Consider the following 26,079-nt stretch of genomic DNA (forward strand, 5'->3'; position numbering starts at 1 on the left):
GAGGTGCTCCATCCCTTTAACCATCTCGGTTGCCTCTTCTGGGCTCCCTCCAACAGGTCCATGTCCTTCCTGTGCTGGAGACCCCAGAGCTGGACACAGCACTGCAGGAGAGGTCTCAGCAGAGGAGTAGAGAGGCAGAATCCCCTTCCTTGGCCTGCTGCCCAGGCTCCTTTTGATGTAGCCCAAAACACATTTGGCTTTCTGGGCTGCCAGTGAACATTGCTGGGTCATGTCCAGCTTTTCATCCACCAGCACCCCCAAGTCCTCACCAGGGCTGCTCTTGATATGTTCATCCCCCAGCCTGTATTAACTGCTATGTCTAAATACACACTAGCAGTGTTCTGAATTTACAGTGAAAACAGATGAGATCAGGCACATTTTTGCATGTGTATTTTTTTTTCTCCTTTGCTCCCATGTTAGTTTTTCCCCCTGTGCAATTCATTAGATACTATTATCTTAGCTCCTGTTAAATCTCTTTTAGAAGTTGATGTTTTAACTTACCAGCTTGAGCTCTAGACTGCTGACAGATTACGCTGCAGAAAGCAGTGAAATTATCATGGACTGAGTTGGCACTGTATTTTTTCTAAGGCACTGCGTGATGAAAATAAATCATGTTGTCCCCCTGACATGATCCACTAATGAAGATGCACATCCTCTTGCCCTGCCTTCTTACTGGATGTGAGAGCCCTTCCTCCGTCTTTTTTCTTCATTTCCACTGTGGAAGAAGCTTTCTAATTCTGCACATCAGTTTGCTTAGCAATATTGCTGTTGCCTAATGCAATAAAAATCAGTTATGTAACAGCCTTTGCTAGACTTGCAGAGAGTGTTCACCAGACGGGAACATGGCCACAGTATCTTTATGCTTTCATTATGCCTCCTATATTTGCTGTTATTATGCAATATGCTCTGCTTTCAGTATATTTTTAAAAATAATTTTCCTTGACATCATGTTTAGAATATTATACACTTATAATCTAAGCTCATGCAAAGACAGAGCGGGGAAAAGAAATAAGCTTATTCGGATTTATTGCTAAAAGGGCTAATATTATAGCACTAGTGCCTCTGAGGAACAAAGAATCGCCTACAGGTTGTCAGACAGTATTTTTAATACTCTAATTCTGAACCAAATTCCTAAAATAACCTGTGTTTGCAGATTACCGTGTGCTCTTTTGTTCTGAATAATGTCTTGCTTAGTGAACTGTGTCTTATCAATCCACCAAGTACTGGGTGTCATTGTTCACCTCATTCACAATTCATCTTTTAATTAACATTATCACAGGAAAAGGTCTATTTTGGTCAGCATAATTTGTCTTTGGAATTGGCAGTACAGAAATAAAAGAATTACCATCTGAATTTATCTGAAGACTATGAAGGAGATGGTGACTACAAACCCACCTCATCTGGTACTGAAGAGGAAGGGAGGGAAACCATGTAAATGATAATATGATAATGGCTTTAAAAATTGTATTTGCTATGTAAAAATTACTACTTTGGTCATTCAGTATCTACTAAGCAAACAGTTTCATCAAAATTACTGTTACTGAAAATACAAACCGGAATTCTGCATTTAGATACATGCTTTTTTTTTTTTTTTTTTTTTTTTTTTTTTTTTTTTTTTTTTTTTTTTTGTGGAAAGGGTTGCTGACTTAGGGAAGATTTAGGAGATACAAATGTCTTTTCAAAGTGATGTTTTTAGATACAGGTATGTAATGTGAACTTCATGCAGCAAAATGCTGATCATTTGCTTTAATAGTTAAACGTCAAATTAAGTTGCAAGTGCATCATTGTTTAGTGAACAGCCACAGAAGTGCCTTTAAAATGTTTTTTAACTGTACCAGGAAACATTTCACAGAGAATTGAAGCATTTCTGAATCCTTGTCACAAGACTCCCCTTTCCTCCATTAAATAGCATGTTGTTTTTCTGAGTCGTCTTTATAGACATTTATCCCTTCAGTCTAGATATGCAGTATTTTTCTATTTACATTCAAATTAATACAGTGATGTCAAATCGATTGCATCTAAGGTACAGTGAACACACCAGCAAATCAGCTGCTTAAAAATTCCCTCCAACATCCCTTTACCTCTTGATTTCATCCTTTTCTAGTTTCAAATGCAACAGGCCCTGAAGATGATCAGGTTCAAGCAGCATTCAGCCAGGATAACAAGAATTATTGCATGCTGAGCCCTCTGGAGTGTGCCCTACTGGAGGTCCTTTCCTCTTTCAAACCAGCTGGGCTTCAGCTTGGCTGCCATAGGTGAGTTCTGGTGCATCGAGAAGCAGTCTTCTAGTGGGTGTTTCATTAGTACCTTCTAAAACAGATTTAAGAAAGGAACCATCAGACTCCCCTGTGACAATTAATATTTCCTCAATTATGCCTATTATGCTGGTTTACGATGGCGTAGAGTTATTTTTCTTCCCAGTGGTTCTCTAGTATGGTGCTCTATTTTGGATTTGTGCTGAACACAGGGTTGATAATATGGAGATGTTTTTTGTTATTGCTGAGAGGGGCTTACACAGAGACAAGGTCTTTTCTGCTTTTTGTGCTGCAACGCTGGTAAGGAGGTTGGGGGTGCAGGGGATATTGGGAGGAGACACAGTTGGGACAGGTGACCTCAACTGACCAAAGGGATATTCCAGACCACAGGACATCATGCTTAGTGTATGAAGTGGGGGACAGAAGGAAGAGGGAGGAACTTCTTGAGTGATGGTGTTTGTCTTTCCAAATAAATGCTACATGTGATCGAGCCCTGCTTTCCTGGAGATGGCTGAACAGCTGCCTGCCCTTGGGAAGCAGTGAATTGATTCCTTGTTTTTATTTGTGCAGCTTTTGCTTTACCCATTAAATTGTCTTTATCTCAAGCCACAAATTTTCTACCTCTTACCCTCCCAATTCTTTCCCCAATCCTACTGGTTGGGGGGGTAAACAGGTGGCTGTGTGGTGCTTGGTTACTGTCTGGGGTTAAACCAGAGCACCTTTTTACACTGTGTTCCTAATGGACATGGCATTTATTAAAAATGCTGGACCTCAATTAAGTTAATTGATCCCCAGTCAAACTACCATTTGGGTTTTGGTTTCTTTTTTTTTTTTTTTTTTTTTTTCCCTTTTAATTTTTAATGGCAGAGGCAAGCAGTGCTTGAACAGACAGGTCAGGAGAAGAAAGAGGTATAGATGACATCTACATCTTTCATAACCATGGTCTGTAGCATTCTATGGGCTATCTTGTGTGTTGAAAGCATGGTGAGACCCAGAAACATCTCAACTAGAGCAGAGAAATGCCACGAAGGTTTACTATTAACCCTGCTGAAACATTAAAATTGCCTCAATTTCTCTTTTTCAGTTTCTATCTGATAATAGACTTGGTAAGAGTTAGGCTTTTTGGCAGAAGATAAAGGCAGTCTCCTCAACCTTAATTATTACTCCTGAGTTTGAATAGTGGCTTTGCTTATGAAGTAAATGACACAGGCTAAATGTTATGGAAAATTCTTCCCAAAGTTGTAAAAAAAAGATACTCAGGAAGCTATGTTCATATTGAAATAATAGCTTTGCAGGCTAATTTCTGTTTGTGTTGCCCACTTTACTAGGTAAAATAAGATGCCTTTCACATTAGTAAACTCCTGGATTTTTCTGACATTTTCTTCATGCAGCCCAGAAAGGGAAACAATTAAGTCATGCAGCTTTCCTTCACCCTGTGCTATTTTCCAAAGAAAATATTATTCCTTAGGCATGCACAGTGCATGAATGAGAAACAGTGTGGGCTTTACTGATCTTCTAAGGAATATATAATTATTTTCCACGTTTTAAGAACAATTACTTAAGAAGTGGCAAAGGAGATAAAAATAAATACAGTAAAATATGTACCCTGCATATAGGAAGGGTACATACAAAAGGAATTTATGCTTATTCTTGGGAAATTTGATACGTAAATTATTAACTGAGGGGAGAATGAGGAGAAGGGAGAGGAAAGGAGATTAAAAAAGGGAAGAAGCAACTATGCATACTCACTATGAGAATGCTTAAAAAGTTTTGAGGAATATAAGATGTGAAGCAGCACTCACTCTCAATGCACAGCTTTGCTGTAACTTAGCACTGTTTGGCAAAGGCAACATTTTAAGGTGCCTTCAGCTGCAGGCACCTGCAGGCAGTTATGACTTGGTCTGCCTTTCCTACCTGTTTATTCCCCTCCCATGCATTGCCTAGATTTGGAAGTGTAAATTCTCCAGAGCAGAGATTTCCTCAGCAGGATTTGCTAGGTTAAGGTCCTGTTGGGTGGGTCCTTATCTCAGCCATGAAGGCTGATAGGACATGCAAGGTAGAAAAAGTACTCAGTTTGTGCACGATGCTTATGTCCATGCAGAAGTTGCCAGCAAGTGAAGGAAGGTGTGTTTTTAAACCTCAGCATGCTCAGGCACCCCGTGGCTGCAGGCACAGTCAGACATGTCAACTTGGTTTGGACCCAGCTGTAATTACAGAGGTGCAAGGCAAGCCCATGGGTACAGCAGTGGTACAACAGGTTTTCAGAAAGGCCTTGTAAGATACTGAGCCTGTATGTGCTGAAAAGGAGTTATGGAGGATAATTGTTTGCTGGGTTTGGTGGTGATGACTTGTTTTTTGAGAGGCAGACCGGCATCCCCACTTGAGTGAGCAAGCCATGCCTCAGTTCGGGTCCTCCCCTGGAAGCTGAGCAACAGAATGTATGGCTTCTGCTATTTAGTAACACTTGTCTTAAAGCCATAGTTGCCATGTTCATATGATTTACGGGTTTATTTTTCTTTCCACCCGCATGGAATATTGGAGGCTTTCAGGAAGCCCTGGCACTGCCCACTGGCAGTGCTGACAAGGGCATTTCAGCTGAGGGGGCACCCAGCTTTGCCAGCCACACTGGAGATGACCCCAGCCCCAGACATCGCTTTGCACTGGGGAAGACTGGTGAACAACAAGCTGGTGGTGCTGCTGTTCAACAAGCTGTCCATGAGCCAGCAGTGTCCTTGTGGGCAAGGCAGCCAACAAAATCCTGGGGTGCATAAGGAAGAGCATTGCCAGCAGGTCAGGGGAGGTGATCAGCCCCTCTATTCAGCTCTGGTGAAGCCTCATCTGGAGTGCTGTGTCCAGTTCTGGGCTCCTCAGTACAAAAGAGATGTGGAGCTTCTGCAGCAGGTCCAGCGGAGAGCAGTGAGGATGACTGAGAGGCTGGGGGATCTCTCTTATGAGGAAAGGCTGAGGGAGCTGGGCCTGTTCAGCCTCAAGGAGAGATGACTGAGAGGTGACCTCGTCAATGTCTATCAGGATGTGAAGAGAGGGTGTCAAGAGGGTGGAGATGGGCTCTTCTCAGTGGTGCTGAGCAATAGGACAAGAGGCAAAGGGTAGAACTGATGCACAGAACTTCCACCTGAACTAGAGAAAGAACTTCTTTACAGTGCAGTGGCTGAGCACTGGAACGGATTGCTCTGAGAGGTTGTGGAATCTCCCTCACTGGAGATACTCAAGAACCGTCGGAAAGAAAACCTGCGCCATGTGCTCTGGGATGACCCTGCTTGAGCAAGGGAGGTTGGACCAGATGTGGTACCTTCCAGCCTGACCTATCCCGTGATCCTGGGATTCCGTGAGGCGAGAAGGGCGGGCGGCCGGCGGAGGCGGCCAGGGGGCGGGTACCGACCGCCGGCCTGGCCTCGCAGGTCCCGCAGCAGGGCTCCGGCCACGGAGTGGGGAAGGACTGCAGCCCCCAGAACGCGGCGCGGCGGCCCCGGTGACGTGCGGGAGGCGGGGCGGAAGTGTGTGTTCCCCGGGCTGGGCGGCCGCCCGGGCCCCGTTCCGGCTGTCCCGGCCTCGGCCTCGGCGGCGCGGGGCAGGGGGCAGGAGGAGGGAGAAGATGGCGGCGGACCTGGAGGCGGAGGTGCAGGCCATTGACAAGAGCCTGCTGGAGTGTTCCGCCGAGGAGATCGCCGTGGTGAGGCGGCGGGCCCGGCGAGGGGAGGGAGCGGGGGCTCGGAGGCCGCGGCAGGCACCGGCCTGGGGAGCCGTTCCCGAGGCCGGGGCGAGGCCGCTCCGCGGGGCGAGCGAGCTCTCCCGGGAGGGGGTGTCCCTGCCGGGGCTGGCTCTGAGGGCACTCCCGGCCGGCAGCGGTGTCCCGCTGTGGCCTCGGCGCGCTGTTGTCGCCAGCGTCGCTGTTGCAGCAGCCGAAGTCCATGGCAGCGATCAGCCAGCTTTTCCTGTTGTGCCGGCTGGCGCAGGTGGCTCCCTGAAAGCCGCCTGGACGTGGCCATCCCCTGCCGGGGGCGGCCGGGCATCTCGCCCCTTCCTTAACTGCTTCCTGAAGTTCCCTTCGTCCGCCTCTGCTGCCCCTTCGCCTCTCTCTGCCGGCAATCGCGCCTAGACCTGAGGAGATCTCCCTATTAATTTAGGTGGATGTCTGACCCCAAATACGCTGTACAGTGTTGACGTGCCATTACAGGATTCTTCCTTCCTCCCCACTATTTAAGATGCAGTTCTGGAAAAGCTTGCAGTAGTTAATCTTGGGATTATTAGAATGGGGCGTTTGTAGGTGAAATAGTAGTAAAATCAGTGTAGCATTTGAAGAAATCTACTTCTGTTTATATACTTTTCCTGCTCTTACAAAGAGTAGTTGAAAGAGGAATGTAGTCTCGAGGGTAAAGTCTTAGGAGGAAGTTTTGTTTCTGACATAAATGTTTGTCCATTTAGACACTTGGGCATTTGAGGAACTGGATGTATGTATTAAAATATTGAGACTGCTCATGTGCATATCAGTAGGATAAAACCTTGAAGAGCTGTCTGTGTGTGTCTCAGTAGGAAACACATTGGCTGCTTTCCAAATGAAAATAAAAGACTGTTATAATTCAGATTATCCTCAGATTATGCTTGTATATCTTCAGTGCAGACAAAGGTATGATTAGATGGGCAAATGTGCATAGTTAGCTATATCCTAGCTAGTTTAGCTCCAGGATTAGTCTTCCTTCTTCTCTACAGCAAACCAAATAATTTCATCAAACATTTACAAAGTAGTCCAAATTGAGCCCCAAATTACCTTGTCTGTGTGAATAGCAGATGGTTTTTTTGGGTCACACTGTAGGTAAACTCAAGGCAATCATGCACCCAGGGCAGTGCATTTAGGAATTTGCTGTAGGTAGCAGTGCTAGCTTAAATGTAGTCAATTCTCATTTTTATTATCTGTCATCACCTGCACAACCTCCAATTCTGAAATCTGTCATTCAAATCTATTGTGGTTTTTCTGCCTCCTTTGCTGATAGGATTACTTTGCTGATAGCCCAGTATTAACGAAACAAATACCATCCCAAAGCAATAGTTGCAGCACTTAAGACTTCAGTTTGTTGTGGCAACAACTTAATGATAAACTTCCAAAGAACAAAAATAATAAAAATACGTTCTCTTTAACATAACATGAGCCTACATTGCAAGTATTTTTTTTGTGTGTTGCTAAAAAACCCATAAACCATAGCTTTTAGCTTTTGAAACAGAGAAGTGAGTAATTTTATGACTTATTAGTATTCTACATTTTGTTCTCCTGGTGTCTCTTACTTAGATGGAAATTTAACAGAAACCGTGATGAACCATTATGTATTTACTTATGTAAGGTGTTTGATCAATACTTTGCACTTTTTTTTTCCCCAGGGCAGTTAAAGTTGTTGCAGGAGAGTAAGTGTGAGGAGGGAGGAAGTGAAGAGGAATACACTTCCATTTTTAATAAAAAACCTCTCTTGGGAGAGTAGAATATTAGCTTTTCTTGCGTGTGGTTTCAGGTTAGAAGATAGACAAATACTAATTGAAACCTTGCCTAAATGCAGAATGCTTTTATGAAAGAGCAAATTCCAAAGTTTTGAGTAGCTTTTCTGGAGTTCAGCGCTCCCCAGGTAGCGATTTAGAAAGACAGTGCAACGTATGTATACCTATGTATATATTCCTATTAACAGTCTTGTACAACAGACCTGTGAGTTGCCTTCCTGGCAGCTCTTAAAGTCACATCTCTTTCCTTGTCCTAGTAGCCTGGATTTCCTTCTGGTATTATTTCATCCAGGATCTGATTTCCAAAACTGTATGCGCAGTTGTGTGTATAGAACTGGCTCCACAAACAGTTTTAGGTGTGATGATGTTCATCATTGCCACACCTAACTCTCAGACAGCTACTCCCAGAATTTTTGGGATGGGAAAGCCATTTACTCGAGGAACAAGAATTTTCTGTGCCTAGGTATTTGTCTGAGCTTGTAGTGTAGCTAGTATGCGCTGTGTATTTTCTAGATAGAAATTAGTAATATACTGCTGAATTAAAAGACTGACGTTAAAGATATTTAGCTGAAAAAATCCTGCAGTTTAATAACTAGCATATGCTATAGAAAAGCTTATTAAATGGAAATCATGGAAAAGATTAAGTCACTGCCACTGTGATTGAGTTGGTTCCTGGCAGTAGTAGCAATTTGGCAAAACTGATGAAAGGAGAGGAAAAGATGAATGAACTGGTGGGAAAAATAAAAAATTTATTTAAAACTTTACTTTTTAATCTTATTTTTCCTATGGTATTCTCTGAATTGTGGTGGGAATGGTGAGATAATCTGTAGACTTCTAGATTCTTGGCTAAGGCTTTTTGGCAACCTCTTCCCATGGACTTCCTTGGGAAAAAACTGGGCTTTGACCATCAAAGCTAGATGAATATAGAAAGATTTAGCACTTCAGTCATGATTCTAAGAAGTCAAACTTAGGAAAAGAGAAGTGAAGAAAGTACCCTGATGAATTAGGGTTTTTTAAAATACGAAGTTCTACTTCACAAAAACATATCTAATAAATGAGACTACTTCAATATATTAAAAAAAGGCAAAAATACAGCCAGTCTGCACAGATGCTCAGCTGACTCTGAATGCCTGTATCCCGAGGAACTTACTACAACTGTATTATCTCAAACATAAGTTCTGTGGAGTGAGTTATAAATAATTCAGAGTAAATCAAGCTCTAACATTTGATCACCAAACCCATTTATTTTGACATAATGAATTCTGCATTTTCATGTACAGTTTTAGGTTGATTTTGAACTCTTTTTTTGAAAGTTGCCAGGGGGTATCTGGTTGTCACATTTACAATGAGAAATGGCATGCTGAGGCTGTTTATGTTACACAAGATTTAATCAGTGGACGCTTGCAGTATCTGCTTGCTCCCGTTTGTTCCTTATAAAAACCTTACAGATTTAACTTACAGCTTAAACCTTTCTAAATTTGTTATCCCCAAGGCAGAAATAAAACTAATGTTATCCTAGAGTATTTTTTTTATTCTGTGTGTATGTACCAGAGGGAAGAAACCAAAGTAGGAGAAGTTGTGAGATTTTAAGTGGTTTAGGGCAGTTCTGTGGTTTGATGCCTTTTAAAAACTGCCAACATTGTTTTTTACCATTGATTGACTAAGAGAATTGTAGTGAGTTGGCCTTGGCTGGGGGCCAAATACCCACCAAAGATGCTCTCTCACTCCCCTCCTCAGCGGGAGAGGGGAGAAAATACAACAAAAGGCTTTTGGTGGAGATAAGGAGTGGGAAAGGTCACTCACCAATTACTGCTATTGGCAAAATAGTCTCGACTAGTGGAAAAATTTATTTCGTTTATCACCAATCGAATCAGAGTAGTGTAATGAGAGACAAAACCAAATTTTAAAAACACCTTCCCCCCATCCTTCTCTTCTTCCCTGGCTCAAGTTTACTTGTGTTTTCCCTACCTCCTCCCCTGAGCAGCACAGGTGAATGCAGAATGGGGGATATGGTCACTTCCTCATGTTGTCTCTGCACTCCTTCCTCCTCAAGGGGAGGACTCCTCACATCCTTCCTTTGCTCCAGTGTGGGGTCCCTCCCATGGGGACAGTCCTCCATGAACTTCTCCAGTGCCAGTCCTTCCCATGGGCTGCAGTTCCTCATGAGCTGCTCCAGCCTGGGTCTCTTACAGGGAGTGCAGTCCTTCCGGAATAGGATGCCCAGTGTGGGTTCCCCGTGGTGTCACCAGTCCTGCCAGCAAACCTGCTCCAGCATGGGTTCCTCTCTCATGGGTTCACAGGTCCTGCCAGGAGCCAGCTCTAGCATTGGCTTCCTACTGTGGAGTCACAGCCTCTTTTGGGTATCCATCTGCTCTATCTAGCATGGGATCCCCCATGGGTTGCCAGGGGATCTCTGTTCCCCACTGGACCTCCATGGGCTGCAGGGGGATTTCTGCTCTGGTGTCTGGAGCACCTCCTGCCCCTCCTTCTGCAGTGATTTTGGGGTCTGCAGAGCTGTTATTCTCCCATATTCTTACTCACATCTCCCAGCTGCTATTGCTCTCTTTTTGCCCCCTTAAATATGCTATTCCCTGTTAAATCTGTTATCTTGGAAGTTGTACTGCTGTCTCAGATGGGCTCAGCCTTGGCCAGTTGTGGGTCCATCTTGGAGCCATCTGGTGTTGGCTTTCTTGGACATGGAGGAGATTCTGGCAGCTTTAATAGAAGCCAGCCTGTAGCCCCCTTGTTACCAAAACCTTGCCTCACAAACCCGGTGCAAGAATTCATGGATCTAACATCACACTTGAAATACTAATTCAGATGAGTTATTTTGGTTGAAGGAGAAACCAAAACTCCCTCATTTTCACAGGTGATTCGTGGAAATTACATGAGACGGGCTGTTACCTAATGCTGTGTTTGCTTTTCTCCATGTACTTTTTGTCTCTGTTCCTTGCCAACTCCAGGCTCCCATTGATCCTGTGTCCCAAGCTGGCAACATCTATCTGTGCTCCAGAGAAATGTGACCAACGTAGTCTAGGCTGTATTCTAAAAATCACTGCCAGCATTTTACTGGAGGAAAATTTTACTGAATTTTTCTCTTAAATCTTCTGTATGTCAAACGGATAAAATGTGTGAGCAAGGAAACAAATTATTAGTTTCCTAACGTCTGTCTTTTGTGATAATTTAGATTTAACACTTAGAAGGAAGCATGACTTCCTAGTTTTGGAATGACATTTTAGATATTTCATGTAGAAATAAAATAACCTAAGTGGCTAGAACTGTGTTTGGTGTCTTTATTAATGAAGAATTTGTGTTCTCATTTCTTCTAATATAAAAGAAATGGCTGCAAGCAAATGACCTTCAAAAAGAAGTCTACCAGCATCTGGCCTATTATGTACCAAAAATTTACTGCAGGGGTCCCAACCCTGCCCCTCAGAGAGAAGATATGCTGGTACAACACGTTTTGCTGGGACCAATGGAATGGTATCTTTGTGGTGAAGATCCTGCATTTGGTTTTCCAAAGCTTGAGCAAGCAAACAAACCTTCCCATCTGTGTGGCCGTGTCTTTAAAGTGGGAGAGCCTACATATTCTTGCAGGTAGTTCAACTTAACATTGTGAACTATTTATGATTTGTGAAATGATGGAACATTTTACAATAAGAATATACTGTCCTAATGAAAAGTTAATAACTGAAATATATTTTTAAAGTAATCTTGAAGTCTTTCATGACAAGTGGGATTGTGGAAAATTAACACTACACATGTATAAATGGAAAAATATTAATTAGTATAATGTAGAGTGTTTTCTGTACAAAAGAAATGCAAGATTAAGAAAGAATTTGGGGTAACCTTTCAGGGTGATTTAAGGGCATTAATCAGAAGTAAGTGGCAAGTGTATGTGTATATATTTTGGGTGTTTAATATCAGCTGTTAGTGTTGATCTTGTCTTTTAGACCTCTTTCTATGACCTGCTAAACCAATCTATCAGATGCTTAAAACAAGCATATCAGCTTCTAGATCGTTCCCTACCTCTGTCTCTAGATATCTCTAAAAATACTTGTACTTGAAAGAGAACAGGAAGTTCCTAACCAATTACAAGTCTTTAAAAGAATCTTCAGTTTTAAGCCATTTTATTACAAGCTGTAGGTTCATTTTCATCTTCTATATTCTGACCTAGTTTAAGTTTTGTTTGTGTCACGAATTCCTGTCATTTTGTGTGGTTTCTACTGAAAAGTGTCTACTGGGACACTTGAACACTTGGTGTGGTGACATGGGGACTGAATGTCTGTCTAATTTCAAGGGTTTATTTGTCTGGGTTTCCATCCCCTTCATTTACAAGGAGAGAATGGTAGTGGAAGAATTTTTCTTTCTAGTGCTCTCCTCTTCTAGAAACCGAAGACCTTACTGGCCTTTGGGTTTGGAAATGCTTTGAGACCTCTTTATAACGAGAGAGATAAGATTAAACTGGTGGGTACTTCAGATTCATTCTGAGTTGTTGGTCTTGAAAAAGCAAGTGTGTTTAGAAGAAAATGACAGAAATCCCAACGTTTTTGTTGCTCCATATGAACAGTGTTTGATCATTAACATACTAATGATGGAGTCCCTCTTTTTTTTTGTTCATCAAGAAACATTTGATTCCTGCTGTGTGTTAATTTTCTGTAACTTATGGCTGGTAATGAAGAATAACGAGAGTTTAATTTAAGCTTTTGTGGAATACAGCAAAGAATTATTTTCTAAGTCCACATTAAAGCAATGGATTTTTCTATGCAGTTTTGCAGCTTCCAGGTCAGCTTCTGCTTTAGGTATAGGCACAGTTACTTGTTTGAGAAATTATTTGACAAACGGTACTGAGTTTTTAAGTATGCTGCCACAAGTTTAGAGCTCTGAAGAGTCAACATTCAATTTTGTAGAACTGATCTACCAAATCCTGCATGCATGTTGTTGCATTAAGTGGCAGTTTTTTAATCTAAAAAAAAATAATGCCATGGACATAAACTATTCTAAAAGAGAAGAGCTTTGTATAATTTTGCTTTGACATTTTCATCTTTAGTGGCTCCTCTGGAGAAAACACATGTGCATCGTAAGTCATGGTTGCCTGATGATCTTCCCATCATTTGTTTTGGTTAAATTAAACTAAGAGAATTTTGATAATGAGATTTTGTGTGATCTCTAGTGTTTTCTTTTAAACAAAATAAGTTGTTTCTCTGAATTCTGGTTTATAATAATCATTGTCATGAGACAGACATTCTCTTGCTATTTATTTTTACATTGCAAAACCCACCTGCCTTAATCTTGAGGTGCCTTGAAGTCAGTTGCATTACATGAGTTCATGCATTTTCAGTGTTTTTCAGGGAGACAGTTAAATATAATGCTTAATTGTCTCATTTGGTTTAGCCCATTTTACTAGAAATATTCCTTCTGTCTAATACAGGAGTGTTTGTAGACAAGACCTTATTATGGTCTCTGATCTCCTGGTTGAGAAAATTGTGTTCTTGCAGCTCATCAGTGAGCTTGTAGGGCTGAACTTGGAAGCAGAGGTTTGATTTAGTCGTTGTGCACGATCTTTCTTCCCAGTGTTCAGTGAAAAATGTCTTCTCTGCTGGAGATCATTAATGCTGGTACTCTGTACTTGAGAGAACTTACTTGGGTTTATTCTGGGTTATGTAATTCATCTGTTTACTTGCCTATATACTTGTCTCACCTTTTTAAGGCAATGTCTGTATTACCCAAACTAGACATACTACCCACACAATATTTTAAAGGCTCTTCTGTTGTGAGAACAGATTTTTTCTATTTAATTTGTTTCCCGACTTTAAAGCCAACCCTTTCCTCTTTCACAGTAATATATACATTAGTTAGAAGGTTGATATTGGTGGTATTTGAAAATTATCTGTTGTAAAATGTGTAAAGGCAAAAGCAAGTGTTTAATGCTTTTTTTTTTTCTTTCTGTTGTTGCTGTTCTCAGAGACTGCGCAGTTGACCCAACTTGTGTGTTGTGCATGGAATGCTTTCTTGGAAGCATTCACAGAGAGCACCGATACAGGGTTAGTGATCCTACAGGATAATGACATACTTATTAGTGATTTTGTGTGTGTGTGTGAAACAGTTTCAAGTTTAAGAATGTATACAGAATTTCCAAATGCTGAATGAAAACAAAGTTCTGAATGTCTGCAGTAATCCTATGTGAACTTGAGTGTTTTCATCTGAGTGTAACTTCTGGAAGTTAACCTTTAAAATATTGAGCAATTAAATTTTATGTGCAACAGTTAAGTTTACAAATGTATGTTACTTCTAACACATGCCCTTTAGTGAATTTTACAGGTTTAGACTTGGGTTTTGAATTGTTCTGACTCTTGTGTTTGACTGTTTTAAAAAGCTATTGAAAAACCTTTATTAAGAAGCCACTTGTGTGTAAAGCTTAAACATAAAAGAGAAAATGAAAACCGTAAATGCTGTTTATTTTAGTAATATACTGTTATTAGTAGTATAGATTAGTTTAAAACATCCTTCAAAGAAATCCAAGAAGGCCTTGGTGTGTTTTTAAACTAAGAAGTGAAGTGAAAACTACCAGTGCAGTCTTTCTGTAAATCTGTTTTTTTCAATACTGCACTGCTGCTAATGTAATTCTGTTTACTGCATGGTTACACTGAGCACTGGGATTCAGGAAAAAACTCCAAGCACAACGACTTTTATCAAGAAACCCAGCCAAATTTGCTGATATCAGCTTACTTCTTGTACACAGGTTTTTACTTTTCGAGCTATTGAATTAACAAGTCTAGGTAACATCCAAAAGTGTAAGAAAATGTTCTTTCAAATGTCCATCTAGTTTTCTTGATACTATAAGATGTGCCTGTATGTATAGAGTATATGAGATATGCCAAAAGTTGGTGAAAGAATTCTTCTATGCATCAGTTAATAGAATCAGTGATTCAAAAAAGATGTATTATTATGCTTATTAACTTGAGGTGGTCTTTAAAATAAATTTTATTCAAACAGTGTAAATACTAAAAAAAAATTAAACCATTAAAATTTTCCAATGCTTTTTTTCTGTGCCTACATATGTGAAAAGTTTAAGTCTCTCAATTCCTTTTGTCATAAAGCACATTTTTCACTCACTGTATAATAGTGCCACGTAAAATGATTTAACTTTGTTCAGATTAAAACTGTGAGATATATATCTGTACATAGTACAGATGCCATGGCAAGTAATAGATTCAGAAAATCTGAAAACTTCAGATGGGGCAGAATGGAGGTGTTTGAAGGTGTTTTGCTGTTCAGGGTTTTTTCTTCTGACATAGGCACACTGATGAGGTAGATAGGCTTTCAGCCGTTGGGTGTTGTCATCATGTTTTTGTAGTACAGCTGTGACTACTCATTTCTTAATGTGCATATATGATATATGTGCATATTCACATAAACTGCTTTGTTTTTAAATAATTTTAGATGACAACATCAGGTGGAGGAGGTTTCTGTGACTGTGGTGATACAGAAGCTTGGAAGGAAGGTCCTTACTGTCAGAAGCATGAACTTAACACTTCAGAAACTGCTGAAGAGGAGGTAATTACAATTGAGGCATCATGTTTCAAAACATGGTTAACTGTGTATATATGTGTGTATATATAAATCCTTCACTTGAGGTTATTTTTATTTAGTATGCAGGTATTTAGTCTGCATGAGAGGCTGTAGGAACTTTAATAGTAATATTTGAACTACAATGTTAGACAAAAATTAATATCTTAAGAAGTTCCTTAACATTTTTTCTACTTAAAGGCTTCATTTTGTATGTTCTTGGTCACCTCTGCAGTTTTAGTTCTACTTGTTTCTCTCTGTATTCCAAGAGGTCAAGGGATTCTGCCACATGCAAAAGAAAATAAGTCTGTATGTAATCATGTGCACCAAGAAGCCAAATTCAGCTGTCTGTGCAACAGATATTCTGATTCTTACCAAAGGGAAATGCACAGATTTTTAAAACTCAAAGTATCTTGCTGTCACAGGAAAGTCATAATGGAGATGTAAGGCAAAGGTCTCTAAAAGACCTTGTTTGGTATGGAGAAGGTAAATAGAGAACACATCTTCACCACAGAATCAGAGCATAACAACTTGGACGTATTAAATGCAAAAAGACATGCCACATCTTACAGGAAGAACTCAAGCTGCTGGACTAACCACTGCAAATACTATTGTTAAAAGTTTATACATGTTTGAAAGGAAATTTAACATGGTTGTGGAAGGAAAAATTACCAATGGCCATTTAAAATTGTAGGTACCATCTTTGGTGTGGGAAGTGTTAGTGTCTTAAGTTGCTAGAGACTAAAGAAGCATTCTGTCTTCTGCTTATAATCTTCTTATCTGTTACTACATCTCAGGAATGAGTGTGGCTAATTGGACTTCTGACCTAGCCACTCACATCTGTTCTTACTTAGTATGACTTCTGTGAGATTTTTTTAAAAGGGAAAATCTAAGGCAAGCACTGGTAGTAGTTTTGTTGATCTGATGGTTTGAGTGAAGCAACTGTAATTGTATTTTCAGTGACAGTGGTCCAATATCTGTTCTCACTCTCTCAGCCCTAAGACTCTAGCACTGTTGCTGGACTCACCACTTGGTCTACATGCCAGTTTACATTAGTCAGCAGCCTTAGGAAACTCTTGTTATGAAATCTTGAGTGGCCTGCTACTTCTGTGCCCAAAGATTCTCACACAGTGAGTGTGCCTGACAGAAAAATCAAGGTTCTGGGCAGGCTTTGTGTTTCTTCCCCATAAACCATGGAGATTGGGATCTCTTATGCAGTGTTGTTTTAGAGGTAGATTAAGGATGGTTTGTTGAGCCTGTTTTCTGCCTTGCCCAGATATGTGAAAATGCTGGGAGTGGAGGGATTGCTGCTGCTTATGGTTTGTGTTTGCTTTTGGTGGCTGATAGTTCTTCATACCCTAGATAATTTTAAAATGAAGGAAAAAAAAAAAAAAAAAAGAAATGGCAGTTCTTACCACTCTTGTAAAGCTTCCAAATGTTCCCAAACAGTCTTGGGGTGGAGGGGATAAACCTTATTAGTACAGGTGAATCACTGACTGTCAAGAGTCTCCTTTAGATCTTTAGATGATGCAGACTTAAGTTGAGAAATTATTATTGTGATCCTTTTTATACAACCTAAGCTGTAGTGAAGCGCAGATTTTAGTATTAGGTAATCCTAAACCAGAAGTTGGGCCACTGTTAAATATTTTAATTGTCTAGTAATTACACATATATCAAAATATCAAATGATGAATTGAGTCGGTGACCCAGTGTATAGTTTATATCCAGGTGACCTGCAGGCCATGCAGCATTCCCTTTCCAGGTTTGTAGAAAAGGAGCTAGTTGTTCTCAAAATTTCAATACAGTAAAAGACAAAAAGAGATGAGGTTTATAATGTTTTCTATTCACCATCCTTTAAATGGACTGTGATGAAATGGCAGTGGTGCCTGCACTATCTAATTCCGAGATGCCAGTGGTTCTCAGTTGCTGCTCCAAAAAGTGGTCCTTTGACTTGGCAGGTCTCCTCTTCCTCCCTCCACATTCCCATTCCCCCACCTGAAGCAGTCTCCATTCTGTTCTAGCGCAGAGAGCAGGACAATTTTGTAGGGGCTGCTGCAGTTGTCAAATGGTGATCACAGAGTGGACGCAAATGGGTGCACGGTCCACAGACAAAAGGGGAGCAGCTCTCTGTGAGCAAGACTGAGATGTGGACAGATCATTATGAAACACCTATTTACATTTCAGCAGTTAATTATTTATATACCACAGCATATAAGAGACGTGCATCATAAATCATGATGCCATTGTGCTGCATGTTGTATAAGCCTGGACAGATAAGACTTATGCCTTTTAATGCATGCTGCATATAAAACAGGACAAGAGATGCATGGTCGTTTGTATTCTGCAGTTTACAAATTTTGATAAGTGGAACAAAAGGTACAGGGATTTGAAATTATGGTTTGGAAGGCATAGCAGAAGAAGCAGTTTTTAATACAGCTGAGGTTAAAGTTCTTCCAAAGAACTATCTTAAAAGGTGTGCAGGAGTGAGAAAAAGGAGAGTGAGAATGGAAGAATGTGTGAAAATGTAAATGAGTGATCAGAGGCAAGTTAACATTCAGGTACTGAATGTTAGATTAGAGCTTTGGTGACTGTCAGTATGGAACTGGAAGAAGAAAACAGGATGATTATTGACTCTGTTCCTTTCAACTGAAAAGTCATTTAAAGATATCATTAAAGGTGCTTACCTCATCTTTGATAAAGAGAGATGCAAGTTTGACAGTTTGTTTTGAATGTAATTTAATTTCTCATTTGCTATTTATATTTACTTTCCAGGATCCTCTGGTGCACTTACCAGAAGATATGGTAGCAAGAGCTTATAATATTTTTGCCATTACATTTAAATACGCAGTAGATATATTAACATGGGAAAAGGAAAATGAATTGCCTGGTCTAGAAATGATGTAAGTATAATACTTGTCTTCTGCCTTTTAAAGGCGTACAGATATATACAGTTGAAAATGGAGGTTCTGATTTTAAAAAACTTTTCTGCCTTTCTTAAAATTGTCAGAAATATTTCGTATACAATAATTGTAGTGGATTTGTATTTCTCATATTTTTTCCTTTGCTCTTGCTTTTACTTTTATCATTGCTTTAAATGACATAAATTCAATCCTTGCTTTGAATGACATAAATTCAATCATTGCTTTGAATGACATAAATTCAATCATTGCTTTGAAGTGAGAAGAATGACACTTACTACTGCATGCTATTTAATGATGAAGTCCATACCTATGAACAAGTTATTTATACTCTTCAGAAGGCTGTCAACTGCACACAGAAGGAAGCCATTGGTTTTGCAACAACAGTAGATAGAGATGTAAGTGAATTGTTAGACGTTTTAATTACCGTGACCTAATGCTTGTTTCATGACAATACTTACTTTAGTCTGTTTTCCCAAAGCATGTGGTTAATGTGAGTCTGTGAGTCCTTTGTGTCATACCACCATAAAATGCCTTAATACGAAATATTAAATGTCTCAGTGCCTAAATACCATTTGGCCAGTCCAAACCAGACCTGATACTGAATATGTTTCAGTGTAAATGTATTCTAGTAGGTCTTGTAAGCGTAAATACCAAGGTGTTTCTCACTCCTCTGTCAAGGACAGGCAGCAGCTTTGGCCCTTCCCTTACTAAACCAAGGAAAGGAGCTGACATTGAAAGAGCCCCTAAATGTGCTCCAAACATAGGAAATGCTTCTCAGAGTAACACCAGTTAAGTGTGAGGGATAAAATCCATAACTGACCGCTTTTGTTCTGGTACTTGTGGAACTATTCATGGTTTGTGGTTTCTTTTTAAAATTTTATTTAATTTTCTTTTTTCATAATTGTCAGATTATAGTGGCAGGAAGAGGTAAAAGCATTTAACACAGTTTTTAGGAGGAACCGTGAGTTCAGAATCACTGCATGCTGAATATAATTGTATCTAGTATTTCAGTTTCAGAAGCACTCTGCCAGCTGTGTTTGTAGTGTGGCTGATATGCATTTTTTTAAAGAAAGTGATACTTCATTGGGTAACTGCATCTTGTTATTTTTGCAATGAACCTGTAAGCAGTTGACATGAAAAAAGTGTCTTTTTTACTTATTGACTTGTGCCTTTTTTGTGGGGGATGGTGTGGGGAAGAAATCTTCCTAAATGGCAATGGGAATGTCATTTTGGGTGGTTGAAGTACTTCAGGGAGGTCAGTGGAGCAGGAAACGTAACCACTTCATATTACTCTAACACTGAAGTAGATTTTGGTTTTTGTGTTACCACTGCTCTATCTTTTGTGATAGTGGTAACCAAAAGATTCACATCTGATCCCTGAATATGAGCTGACCTGAGCATGTGCTTGTGGGATACACTCAGATTTTTAGAAGGATACACTTGTGAGATACACTCAGTGCTTTTTAAAAGGTACTGAAATATCTTCAAGTTATATCAAAACTAATGAACAATGCCTTTGTACTAATGTTTTCAGTATTTTAGTAAGTGTGGTTCTTTTCATTGTTCCTCTTAAGAACAGTGTTATACACAGAAAATTTAATGTAACAGGTAACTGAATATATGATCCAGTTTTATCTTCTTTTAAAAAGTACAGGGTGCATTTGGGAAATCCAAGTGTCTAACTATATATAGTACTTTAAAAAGTGAAAATAGCATGAAAGGCAGAGTAGTTAGCATGCATCTGAAGCTTTTATTGTGTTTTTTTATACTAATGTAAAACACAGAATTGGGACTCCTTGTTTAGGAGCTGGTGGTAATGTTACATCTTTCTGAATTTGCAGGGCCGTAGGTCTGTTCGATATGGAGACTTCCAATACTGTGATCAGGCAAAATCAGTAATAGTGGTAAGTAATGGTGGTAAGGGATGTTATCTCCTTACTTGCCTCATCTTAAGCAAAAGGAGGCTTTGCTACCCAGTTGAGTATGACTCATTATATTTTAACGATACAAAGTGTTGGAGATACTATTTACAATATAGTAGAGGTATCAAAATACTGGTTTATGGGGTTTTTGTTGTTACTGGTCTTTTGTTGGATGTTTTTTTCCTACTATGGCCTACCTGACACCCAAGATAATTTTCTAAAAGGAAGTTTGTAGACAATTTTTTCCTTCATAAAACAGATGTGGCCAGGAACTTTGAATGTATCTTTTAGAATTACATGCTAGTTCAGATCAGTGAAGTTAAATTATTACAGTTTTTCTCCTATAGTGTGAAGTTCCTTATGTCTTTCACAGCAACAGTTATGGAAATTATTACTCATTGAATCCAAGTGTGAAACTGCAAATATTTTTAATTTTGCATCTATGCATTTATATATGTCTATATATTAATATATTGCAAGATTCTTCCATGTAAAAATGGGAGAATAATGTTTTCTTTTAATTTTTTGTTAAATGCTGCAGTGCAGTACTTAATCACATGAAATAAATAATTTATGTATGATACTGCAACCGTTGAAAAACAAATGCTGCAACTAGAATTACTGTTCTTTGACTATTTAAGGTATTTTGAAAGCATTAGCATATTTTTAAAGATAATGTTTTGCAATATTTTTAACTTCCTGCCCATGCAGGCAAAGAACAAATAGCTTTTATGTGTAACATCTAACTATTATGCTTTCTAATACATAGATGAGGGTAAATTCTTTCTTGTTTTAACTCTGTGTATTTAATTTCTATTTTTGAAAATAGTCTATGCTCAGTCAGTTTCCATTATGGGCTGGTGTGTGCCTGTCATGTTGAGAGGGACAAACATGCATGGCTGTCTTGGGTTGAACATGGGATTGCTTATCAGTAAAATGCAGCAGATCAGCGTGAGCATTGATAACAGGCCAAGAGTGGAAAATGGCTTCACCTAAGTATGCTGATATTGCATAAAAAGGTCCTTCAAATATTAATAGGATAAACAAAATTCAGACTTTTTTGTTTTTGCTATGTAGGTGTTAGTAATTAAAATATGTATTAATATTATAAATTATCAAAATTAATCACAGAAATGCTGCATTTCTGTATAGAAGTATATGCCAGTCCTCACTTAAATATGCATTGCCTCCTTTTTCCTTTTCTTTTTAAGAGAAATACCAGTCGTCAGACAAAGCCATTGAAAGTGCAAGTTATGCATTCTTCTATTGTTGCCCATCAGAGCTTTGGTCTGAAGCTCCTAACTTGGCTTGGCAGTGTTATTGGATATTCAGGTGGGCAAAATTGATCTTTTTTAGATAAGTTAGAAAATATTTGTGAGAGGAGCTGATTTTCTGAAGCAATTTTGTCTACTTATTTCAGATACGTAATGTATAAGGCGAAGCTATTAATAACTTGTCAGACTTCATTCTATTTTCTCTTACTGGAGTGCTGTTCTGAATTCTAACTTCCATGTGAAAGTGCTACCAGTCTCATGTAGTCTTTTCTGTTTAGTTGCTGTTGAACAGAAGCTGAGAATTGCTGTCAAATGCAGTGTGCCGAAAAAGCTATTTTTTCAGTCCCTACTTCTTTTTAAATGAATGCTGTAAGCTGAAAATAACCTGTCTGATTAGATAAAACAAAATTATTCAGAAGTAATTTGATCAATGTAGATGAAAGCAATTGCTTCAGATTTTTTGCTAAGTAGAACAGAGAACATGTAAGGAACTGTGGAGGATTTTGGTAAGTATAAAAGCTGACAAAGTCTTAATCAGATTTTTTAAAAGAGGTTTCTTCAAAGGAATCAAGATGCACAGTATCAGATTTTATGGGAATGCTCAGTTTTTGTTTTGACTTTGTTCCCCCTTTGTCCTGGTAGATCATAAGATTGTGAAGATGTAGGGTATGAGAGGAAATAAAAGGAAAAGTGCCAAACTGCTGCTATGGAGAAATGTAGATACAGACACCCTTGCAATTTGTATTTTTTTCATCTGGAAATGTTAGCAAGAAATACTAGTAAAGCACACTCAGCTGTCATATTGCACATATGTTCTGAATAGGTGCATCATTTCTTCAGAGACTGTATGTTTTATTAGACTGATAGTTGTAAAACCAAGATTTCATGCACAGGGTCTTTATAACGTGTTCTTGTTTTTGAAACATAAGTAGTTTGTGTTTAAATTTTAAAGATAAGTAAATCAAACTTTTGAACAAAAGTTATGGTAGCAGTTAGTAAACAATAGGTATTAGGAGAAAGGAGTTATGAAGAAAGTTTCCTTCTATAGGAAATTTTCCTTTCAGTGAAACATGTAGGCAGGCACTGTCTTTCTCATTTTAAGCCCAGTCTTGTGCCACGTCATTTGTGCCAGGTGCCAAAGTCATTAATTTTCAGCACTGAATAACAGTTGCAAAAAAGTAACTTGAATATGTCATTCGTGTTTCATATTGCAGAAGAAAGCGCTGAATTTTGCGTTTGTATGTAGTGTTTTGAAGATCTGAAGAGTTCAGGTTGTTAAGTGCTGAGTTCTTTATTATTCAGAAGGGCAAAAGGCATGTTTGTAAACAGCACACATACATTTTGTCTGTGACCAGTGTGCTCAGTTACTTGAACTGCCTTCCATGTCTTGGGATGCAGTCTTGTACTCTGAGTCTGGTTTTGTGAAATGCACTTTTGAAAGAATTGGTTTCCCTTAGCTTTTTAACAAACACACCTAAACAACTAAATTCTGCTCAGTCTTTTAAACAGTCTGCTACCCTTCATCTGTAACATGGGGTGATAGAGTTGGTGCTTGGGTGGTTACACTGAAATGTCCCCGAACAATGGCTGAGTGACAGGTAGAGGGATCTTCTGCTGTGCCAGAGTTAGGTTGGATGATTGCTGTCAAAGGAATGACAAATTCTTGTCATTAAAAAAAAAAAAAAGCCTGAAGAAACTTCGCTATGGAACTTAGAAGTTTGACCACTACCCTCTGCCTAGCAAATATCCCTTCTTCTGGAATAAGTGTCTGTTTGACAATTGCTGAATGATGCAGTAGTTTTCATTAATTTGTTGTCCTTCATAACAGTAGTTGGAATTGAACTCTGCAAGGCAAAAAGGAATAACCCCAAACTGCTGTAGGGGTTCTCAGAGTGTATATTACTGCACCATGCAGTGTACACAACACTAAGCCACTGCCCATTCTGCCTGAGGAGCTGAGATGCCAAGCAGGGTGTGGAAGTAAGGGCTCTGTAAGTCCCATAGTTCTAAGGGAATAGGCATTACCTGCAGTGCAAAGCCAGATTGAACATTCTTAACAGGAGCATGTCTGGGTTGTGCTGTGTTTCAGATGCAGGCTTGTCTGCAAGCATATGACTTACATGTTCATCTGATTACAGTTATTGCTCCTTTTCATTAGAAGAAAATACGCAGATAAGCCTTAAAATGTTAGCATGAATATACAGGTAATTTCATACATTAATTATATTTCCCTTTTCATAGGAGTCTAATCAGGAAAACTAAACTCTGGGAAATTGGTCTGCTATGTAACTGTTTCTTATTTTAGTAAGCCATTTTTAAGGAACCATATTTTAATTTCATAACTTTAAACCAAATCATTGCGTTTGGTAATTTTCACTATGTTCCATAAGGCTAGCATGAAAATTGCAAGGTGTGAAATATTTGTGTTTGTATCTGCACAGTATGAGTACTGTTATTAAGTTGTCATGAAAAAGGGGGCAGTGTGAGGGCTTCTGTGTTGTATGAAAATTTCAGGATGTCAAAATAACACACGTTTGTGTTTGAGATGTAACAACTTGTACCATTTCTCTTCATTAAGATGGCCTTCGCCGAATATTGTGTCAGGTTGGTTTGCAAGAAGGGCCAGATGGTGAAAATTCTTCTCTTGTAGATAAACTGATGCTGTATGATTCTAAACTGTGGAAAGGTGAGTTTTCTCAAAGCTCTGGAAAATGCTAGAGAATGCTATGCCTAAGTTTTCCTTTTGCTGTATCTGCTAATGTTTGATCATTTTTACTGTGGTGTATTATGGATAATTTTGCCTAATTTGTTATCCATTCCCAAGGGTATTTAAGACAAGAACATACAGAGACCATTTGGAGATGGGGCTGGTTTTAGGTCTAATTTTTCAAAGTGGTCTGAAATTAAAACTGACTTGAATATGGAAATGATAGTGATAGTTAATGGAAATTGAGTAAATGATAGAGAAATTGGGGGTTTGTCTGCTTTAGAGGATCTCAGCATCCATTTCATATCTACCAAAATGCCTATTTTTAAGGGATAAGGCAGAGTCTGCTTTGAATCATGTTTGTGTTCATGAGGTATTCTTAAGTGTTCTGAGAACATTCAGTGAAAATTACTGTTCTGTTGTTTTAGAGCTCTTGAAACCTTGAAAAGCTGTTTGATATAATGGAATTAGCTATAAAAGTTGTAATTTTGAGGAAAGGGAGGTAGTTAATTTCTATTCCATCATTGATTCTCTGTCTGATTTGATATCCTGAAAGAGAGTGTAAGGCGAGGTGTAAGAAAGAGAAGCACAAAGAACAGGTCAGGAATTATGCAATATGTCTGCCTGGGGAACTTCTTGGAGTGGCAATAAAATAAGAAAGAAGTAAGGTGGAAAATGGATGTAGTATGGAGAAAATTATTATTGTAGGTTTTATTTATCTAATACCTTTACCTTGAGAAAGAATTCTGGCACTGCAAGTTTTGTAATGTGAAAAGTACTGCATTTGTGGAGAATTACAACATTTTTAATACAGGTTTTGTTAGGATAATGTCTTTCATGTAAGCAAGGGGTAACTTTTGCATCTCTATTTCGACATCAATATTTGCCTACTTTTTCTCATATTCCATAGTTCTCTGCATTTAGGAAATAGTGTCATGGCTTTTGACTAAAAAGTGATCTACAGAAGAAATTATGCATATATGCATTTGTTTCCAAGCTACATAGAGATTAATATAATTTGTATTGATAATACTTTCTGGGAGGCTGTCCAGACAGATTAGAAATTCAGAGATAGCTTAGCTGATTACTTTATGGAGATATTCCCAACTAGGAAAATTTGTTGCAGTTCCCAGGACTTCTCATAATAGTATTCTCTTCTTTTCCCATCTAAATCCCCTGTTTGTCGTGTAGAGGAACAGAGTTCTATTCTTGTTTTGCTGATTTCCCTTATATTTGATGACATACATTCCCATTCAACAGTGTTATCTTATATAGAAGTAATAAATAATGCCTCTTGAAGAATTTTGATTTGTTATTCTTCTTTATCCTTTGCTACCACCTTACAGACTTAATCAAATCAGCTTCTACTCTGAAATGCACATTTACCTCATTCTGTAGAAGTTTTCTTTTCTAAATGTTTCCATAATACGTTGATAGAAAATAGTGACATGCAATATTTCATTCATTTTTGTTGACAGGAGCTAGAAATGTGTATCACCAGTTATTCATGAGCAGTCTTCTTATGGATTTGAAATACAAGAAACTTTTTGCTATCCGCTTTGCGAGAGTAAGTATCTTTCTTACAAAGAGCCATTAAATGCCAAAACTGTCTAGTGAAGAGAGTCTAGTTAGCATATAGTGATTTAAATGAACTGTTACTTAATTTTTTTTCCTTTTTATGGAAGTGAAAATTTGAAATTAAATGCTGGGAATCTTATTTTACTCTTCAGTATATTAGTTATAATGGCATCTCATCTCTTGGGAAGGAAATGGTCTTTCAGATGCCCCAGAACTAAAGCAGTTCAGATGTTCTTGTCTTCACCATCAGCTATACAGGCTATCACTTCTTAAGAGCTAATCACTGCTCGTTGTTGAGGTGTAAGCTGTTAATAGTACTGCTTAGAAATAGTGCTGAAATTCAGTCATGCT

General features: G+C 38.9%; 1 protein-coding gene across 2 annotated transcripts in view; it reads left to right on the forward strand.

The window, feature by feature from the left end:
- The first annotated feature begins 5,727 nt into the window (after positions 1-5,727).
- Positions 5,728-26,079, forward strand: part of UBR2 (ubiquitin protein ligase E3 component n-recognin 2) — a 55,337-nt gene continuing 34,985 nt past the window's right edge. For both annotated transcript variants that reach the window (XM_053973032.1, XM_053973031.1), the window contains exons 1-10: positions 5,728-5,946; positions 11,095-11,354; positions 13,723-13,801; positions 15,201-15,314; positions 18,099-18,226; positions 18,504-18,642; positions 20,089-20,151; positions 21,381-21,501; positions 24,022-24,129; positions 25,629-25,717. In XM_053973032.1, coding sequence (XP_053829007.1) covers positions 5,869-5,946; positions 11,095-11,354; positions 13,723-13,801; positions 15,201-15,314; positions 18,099-18,226; positions 18,504-18,642; positions 20,089-20,151; positions 21,381-21,501; positions 24,022-24,129; positions 25,629-25,717 — 1,179 coding nt within the window. In that variant the 5' untranslated portion in view covers positions 5,728-5,868. The remainder of the gene's footprint in view (positions 5,947-11,094; positions 11,355-13,722; positions 13,802-15,200; positions 15,315-18,098; positions 18,227-18,503; positions 18,643-20,088; positions 20,152-21,380; positions 21,502-24,021; positions 24,130-25,628; positions 25,718-26,079) is intronic.

This window comes from Vidua macroura, chromosome 3 (genome assembly GCF_024509145.1).
Source record: "Vidua macroura isolate BioBank_ID:100142 chromosome 3, ASM2450914v1, whole genome shotgun sequence".
Taxonomy (NCBI): Eukaryota; Metazoa; Chordata; class Aves; order Passeriformes; family Viduidae; genus Vidua; species Vidua macroura.